This window comes from Rhipicephalus microplus, unplaced genomic scaffold (genome assembly GCF_043290135.1).
Source record: "Rhipicephalus microplus isolate Deutch F79 unplaced genomic scaffold, USDA_Rmic scaffold_48, whole genome shotgun sequence".
In the NCBI taxonomy this organism is placed as follows: domain Eukaryota; kingdom Metazoa; phylum Arthropoda; class Arachnida; order Ixodida; family Ixodidae; genus Rhipicephalus; species Rhipicephalus microplus.
In genome coordinates this window covers 2,792,148-2,799,371 of record NW_027464621.1, presented here as the reverse complement: position 1 = coordinate 2,799,371, position 7,224 = coordinate 2,792,148, and the positions used below count along the sequence as shown (strand labels likewise).

Genomic DNA, 7,224 nt, shown 5'->3' with positions numbered 1-7,224 from the left:
CTTGGCCACCAATAATTTTCAAAGGACAGAGAGCTTGGCATGATTTACCATGCTTGGCCCAAGAATTTTGCTGATAGGTTATGCACTATTCGTCTTTTTCCAACTAATGCGTTACCGCGTCTACTCTCTTGAGGTCACGTAATGGGTTTCTGCAGGAGCTGTTTGTATAAGCAATGAGAAAGCACACAACAAGAAATATAGAAAAAAGAATAAAGTTACTCTCTGAGCGAGGTTGTTTATTACTTGGTGCAATCAGCTATTGCTTGTTTGGCTTCACAACACGTTAGAACAAGAAAATAAACACACATAAGTCGTGTTTTCTGAGTCATGAGCATGTGTTTGTACGTTTAAACGTGTCTATCACAATACGGTACAATCGTCTACGAATCACTAGAGCGGGTATTATGATTTTTTTCGGGAGCAGCCATAAACCGTGTCGGCATTTCGTGCCGGCCAGTGGCACTTGCATCAAGCCGGCAACGTTAGCTTGATGGCAGCTCTTGAAATAACTTCCGTTTAAGTCACAAGCACTTTACTTACGAAAAAAGTATTATCTTCACAAAATAAATACACAATCACCTTGTCCGAATAGAGCAAGACAAAACATATCAAAACCAAAGCATAAACTTACATTACAGCGCGGAATCAAACCTACAAAGCATGATGCTGGAAATTGATCAGCAGAGCTACACAGCCGGCTAGATCACGCTGCAGGGGGGGATAGAAAAAACAATGTTAATTATTGCATCACCAAATGACACAAAATTAACTCCAGAAAATATCGAATAATGCACCTTATTGGACCTCAAAGATTACCAGTCCGCTTTTCATTTTAGTTGTGTCAAAGCAAGCACAGGGACGGTAGCTGATATCTGCGTAAGACGGGCACCTTTTTACCGATGAATGTCGGGGAAAACAAGCCGGCTCACTTCTTAGCGGCAACCTGCAGTTGGCGAGAGATGGTGTGGTGGTAGATATGACACCCGGGGAATCAGGGGTAGGAGAAAAATAAACTGCTTGGAGTTTTTTTCTACAGCCGTCAGCAACACCAAAAAATACGGCCCGTATCTGCATGTTAATCTGCAAATATCGTCGACAGACGATAGTCTTGCATGTGGAGAGAGTGAGCAAAACAATTATTTGATGTTCTGCGCAAGAAAATCGGTGAATGGTATTCTGGAGGCACTGCGTTAGAGTGCTTGGAGCATGCAGCAGCGGCGAATGAACGAATCAAGTTCACGTGCCACGTGAGCCATGAACACTATCTGGCAGTTTTCTTGGAAAACGAAGCGCGTGGCTCTGAGATGGGCGTGCGCGCCTATCTCCGAGTTCATAACGTGTAGAACACAAGGCGACGGGTAGGTGCCACCTACCCGTCGCCTTGCAAAGCGTTGGAAACACTCGCCTTTTTGTGCAAGTGTTGCATCGTCAGCGCAGCGTGATAAGCGCTTCGGTCCTTAGAATTACTTATGTATGCCTTTTGTAGTGAAAGGCGCACACACATAATATATACGTATTGGTATGGGGCCTAATATTTGCACAATAATTTATTTTTAATTGACAATCCCACAAGTATGAACGCTAAGTCTTAAGCAAAATTGGTGGGAGCTGCGGATGGGATCAGCAGTTCGGGGCATCGGCTGGTGCCATTCAGAGTACCCGATACCATTTAGGGTGGACAAGCAGACAAGTGTACAGACGACAGACCAAAACGGTATATTAACGATAGCCGTGCGGAATAGAGGGGGTGCCTCCCCACCTGACTTTTACCTGAAGGTGACCCTAATGCGTAACATGCATAGAGACATACGTACAACCACCTACTATTCACGAATAGACACGCTTGCGGCGTAGACATGCGTTGTCGGCCGGTATTTCAGTGACACTAGGATTCAATTGGCTGACATTCCCGTCTGCAGGCATTCATCGATCTAGACGCAACGTGGTGAGCTCTCGATATGCACGAACTGTCACGTCGGTTCTTCATGCCACAGAGTGCGTTGCGAGAAACTATGTCGGCACTGTTCATCGATGGTGTGCGAAAGCATTTGAAAACAGAGCCTTCCAAGAATAACCCTATAACTACTACATCGACAACGACAAGCACGACAGCTGTCAATCAGTCACAGTCAGTCAAGTCGGTCAAGTCAGTCAGTCAATCAGTCAAATATCAAATAGAGGCGGCTAAGAGTGTAGCTGTCGTCGATGTCGCTGCCGCTACCATAAGTATATCTCCTAATTTGAGTAGTATGCCTTTGTTCCCAAACCACCGGTACCTGGGTCCCGGGAATCCACTGCGCAACGGAGATCCGGTGGACGAGGACGACGGCACAGCCAAGTCGCAGGACGAAGCCTACGAGCGAGCCACAAGTCACGAGGACGCCTTTGCGGCTGACCAAGCATCTGCAGCTCTCTTCTTGAACGACTTTAGACACACAGGTAACCGGGATTCTGCATTAGGTGCAGTCGGTCTGGGCACGAAGAATATTGTAGAACAATACGTTTTGGGGCGCAGCTTCTATGGAATGCCAGGAGATAGACGGAAACGTGCACATAACGGGCAATCAGATACAGCAGACGCAAAGCGATGCCAGCCTGACTCAAGCACCGGCGACGCCGAAATGTCGGTGCAGATGCAATCGGACGCTCCCATTCGTCCAGGTAGAGCAGGAATCGGAGGTGACGGTAAAAATTTCGCAGAACTCGTTCAGCAGATTTTGCGCGTACCTCGCGACCACGGAGTGGTCACAGTGTTCCGTGACAGCAAAATATTCACCACATAGGCCTACGCAATGCTGAAGACGAGTTTAGTATATGACACCGAGAAAACGTTTCCAGGAGTTTTAACTAGCCTGTCACGCTTGCCAGTGGACCGGCCGTATCTTTACATCCCTCGCGGCACCTACCTTAACTTACCGTCTCACACAAAAGCCGTGCATTGCACTGTGAAGGTTACTCCCCATGGTCTACGCACCCCTTGGAAGACTGGCTCTTCGGTTGTCCAACCTGTCAACTCTGACGTGCTAGTTTATGGTCTTAGCTCCGTCTGATTAAACGCCTCCTTGGATACAAGCATGTGCCGCGTTAAGAAATGCGAGACAAACAACCCGATGAAACCGCAGTCTTACACTGCGTTTCAGGAGAAGAACCACGCCGATCTGGCTAAGAGCTACTGGGGTCTTAAAATCACACCGGGAAACGAGGAGCAAAATGGCGACGACGAAAAGAGCATACCTGCGTGCATGGGCATGCCATGACACAACTTTGCCCATGACTTTATTCACATTGACAAGGCTAGTCCCCGCTTGACCAAGTTTGTCAACCAGTTTCCCTTCAAAGGCCACGTGGGCACACCCATAGTCAACTATAGGTCCGTTCGATTCACCTGCACCGGTAGGAACCGGTTCACGGCTGTGCACGCGAAGTTCAGAAATTGTGCAGCGTGAGTTCAGCGGTGCAGGCACAGCACGACACCCGAAACAAATGATGATGTGCCGACAAGGTGTTGGCCTTATTTCTTTTCGGTTAATTTACACCATTCAGCAAACACTGACCTATGGCGAAACGCACATGCGGACAATTTATGAGTCGCAAACATCTTGGCAAAACACACCGCATTTGTAGAGGCGGGTACGGCGCCTAACCCACCTACGTCCAAGTGCTGCGTCGTCTGCTCAGCTGCACGCGCGCCTGCACCAAGCCGGCACCCTCAGCGAAGGAGGTGCAGGAAAATCGTGAACCGGTGCTGCACCTCTTCTGCACCTTTCGAAACGAATGGCAGGGTGCAGTGGTTGTCAATGCTGCACCGCTGAAACGAATGGCAAGGTGCAGCACCTCGTGAACTGGTTCACGTGGTGCAAGCGAATCGAACGGACCTTATGAGTGTCAGTTTGGAGGTGACGCGTGGCTAAAGATGGGTCCTACTTACAACGCTGGGAATGAGTTGCTATCTCGAACACAGCTGGGCCTGATTACTGACGTTGTATCCTACACTAGCAGCAACCTGTCAAACTACGAGTCGTACGAACAAAAGCCAGATCTTAACGTGACCATGCGCCTTTAGCCCGACGATATGCACACGCGCCACGTGAAATATTTAGACGCTATGGAAAATACTTACTTTACCCGTGGTTTAAAGCCGGTGATACATTCCAACATTCAGCCGAGTTTGAGTTTCGGTGTGTTGGCGGTAAGAAAGTCGAACAAGAACGATCCCGGCAGTACCGAAACTTTCCAAGATACTGCCGCTTTCTTTCAAATTGACACAGAATTGGTGGTTCATTCTGACGTGGACACCATAGTAGCCGACAGCGTGACTCTGCCGTCAAGCGTGGGGCCATACTTGTGTCACACCAACGAAAACATCAAAGCGAGTTACAACAGCCTCACACGTCACGGGCGTCCAGTAAACCTTGCTCGCACGGAGACCGAGGTGACCGAACACAAGGCAGAGCTCCAAAACCTGGCGGAAGCACAGCAGCCTTCCTTGGTCTCAAGAAGCTCGGTGCCTTTTCTTTCACATAAAAGCAAGATGAAAGAAAGCTTTTCGTTTGACTTTTTATTACTGGAGTGTTGCTGTCGTTGTCGTCGAAGACTAAGAAGGGATATGTTTAAATATATATATATATATATATATATATATATATATATATATATATATATATATATATATATATATATATATATATATATATATATATATATATATATATATATATATATATATATATATATATATATATACTTTCTCTGAGTGGAGCTACAACGACGACGAGATACAAAAAAATATATGTAGTGAGCCCCTGCTTTGCATAGGGCTGCAAACACTCGCGGAATATTAACTAAACCAACGCCTTGTCTGCTTTGCATAATCGTCTCGCAAGAGCATTACATATTAACTAGTCGTTGCGCAAGACTTTCCTGCAAGCGCGGTGGCTTACAAGGCCACCACGAGAGGTATATAAAGGGGTCCCTGGTAGCTGAAAAAACGCAGCCGCCAACCGGCTGTCCACTCAGGAGGACCTCAAGCGAACACTAAAGACGCCTTCGGTAAGACCCTTTTTTTACTTAATTATACTATACTCTGGATTGTTGCATTTATGCTCTTTGAATAGAGACCCTGGCAGAACCACGTAAATGTCAGCATGATGAACAAGAAGACGAGGTACCGCTATATTACCAATTGGAAGTGCTTTTCGGTGACGCCGTCTATATTCCCAGGGACAAACTACAGAGTTTATTGGTTCGAGCCACGAGAACCGTGCCTATGACATGAATGAGACCATGGCGACACTTGTGGAGCCTGATCGAGGCGTGGGAGAAGTATCAAATTCAAACGTGCCCGAACCAGGAACAGGGTCTAGAGGAGATGGAAAAAGTGTACAATCCCCTCCACGCTGGGCATTGCAGTTACACTCAGTTCCAAAACGAAGAAAGCTTGTGCACGATGTGTTTCCCGCTCGAGACGACGGAGAAGCTCAGAAAATTTGTAATGACATTGTCAGAGGATTCGAACAAGGACCCACCCAGTACAGAGTCGCAGCCATCGCACTCCACACACGAGGAACCACTCTACCACACGTCCACGTCCTACACGACTGCAGCTTGAGCAACGGCACATGCCGATGTGTTATTTTCGCTGGCTTCGTCAGACAACGAAATCGCTCGTCAATTTAGTCTACAAACGCCAGCGCATGGGACCTCTAAAATCTCGTCCAGTATCTCAATGACCAGCCCCGACTATTGGAATACCTTAAAATCAGAGGAAGCGATTGGGGTCGCGACTTTAGAAATGAAGTTTTGCGACAATTCCAAGGCCCTGGACACGAGCCCGGCCGAGTTTTGGAAATATTGCACCCAAAACTTCCACATTCAGTTGCATGTGACGACGCCCATGGAGGTCAGACGAGCGGTGGAGATGCTGACAAAGTATGCTCAAGAAAGGGTACAAAGTGCCGAAAACGTGCAAAAAGAGCGTCGGAAGAATCCATCTATGACTGGCTACGCGAAAACCCCGTATCGCCGTTGAGCAACATTGTGCGCACCCCCAAGTGGCTGGTGGACCCGGTCTTTCGGTTTATTCGCCTGGACGACAAGCGCCTTCAATGAGCCATCCAAGTGTTTAATGATGAGATGTGTTCGTACTCCACCCTCGACTTTATTGAAATGTACAAGAACACGCAGCCACTATTTGACGCCCCACATGGTGACCTCGCTACCTTTTACATGGATGTGCCCGCGTCGTTTGATGCCATGATGGAACTTTTAAGCTTTCAGTTTCACGGCATCCACGAGGAAGTGTCGGCCTTTGTCAGCAACTTGTACAGCCTGGTCGAGAAGGCGATCCCCCCCCCCCCCCAAAAAAAAAAAATTGCATGGCAATTGTGTCCCCTCCGAGTGCAGGCAAAAACTTTTTTTCGATCCTGTTCTTTCATTTTACATTAACCGCGGTACCATTCGCAACTTTAACCGCTACACTAGCTTTCCACTACAGGACACCGTGGGCCGTCGCATGCTGGTATGGAACGAGCCAAACTGTGAGTCATCCGCCTTCGATACTGTCAAAAAAATTTTTGGTGGTGATGTAGACTTGGTGGCACTCAAGTACACTGCTGACCAGACTATCTCCAGGACACCCGTCATTGTGCTCTCAAACAACGAGGTGTTTCCAGATGACGACGCCTTCAACCACCGCATGAGGCGCTACAAGTGGTGGGCGTGTCCTCCACTGAAGAAATACGACAAGAAAATTCACCCGATGGCCCTGGTGCTTCTTTTTGATACGTTTGTCATGGAAGAAACAAACGTCGGCACGCGTCAGCTTGATCAATAAACAGTTTTTCAACCTAACATCCTCAGTACTTGGTCAATGCTTTGCATTCTCCGACTACATCGACAACGACAAGCGTGACAGCTGTCAGTCAGTCACAGTCAGTCAGTCAGTCAGTTCAGTCGGTCAGTCAGTCAGTCAGTCACAGTCGGTCGGTTGGTCGGTCGGTCGGTCGGTCGGTCGGTCGGTCGGTCGGTCGGTCGGTCGGTCGGTCGGTCGGTCGGTCGGTCGGTCAGTCAGTCAGTCAGTCAGTCAGTCAGTCAGTCAGTCAGTCAGTCAGTCAGTCAGTCAGTCAGTCAGTCAGTCAGTCAGTCTTCTTGTTCATCATGCTGACGATTACGTGGTTCTGCCATGGTTCTATTCAAAGAGCAAAAAAGCAACAATTCAGAGTATAG

General features: G+C 47.9%; 1 protein-coding gene and 1 pseudogene across 1 annotated transcript; both read left to right on the top strand.

Annotated features, from left to right (window-relative positions):
• Positions 1-2,249: 2,249 nt before the first annotated feature.
• Positions 2,250-4,614, top strand: LOC142788216 (uncharacterized; annotated as a pseudogene).
• Positions 4,615-5,000: 386 nt separating this feature from the next.
• On the top strand, positions 5,001-6,849 carry LOC119186670 (uncharacterized). The gene is made up of 2 exons (XM_075884798.1): positions 5,001-5,049; positions 6,494-6,849. Exon 2 carries the CDS (start codon positions 6,512-6,514, stop codon positions 6,830-6,832), a length of 321 nt encoding a protein of 106 aa, XP_075740913.1. The 5' UTR covers positions 5,001-5,049; positions 6,494-6,511; the 3' UTR covers positions 6,833-6,849.
• The last annotated feature ends 375 nt before the right edge of the window (positions 6,850-7,224 follow it).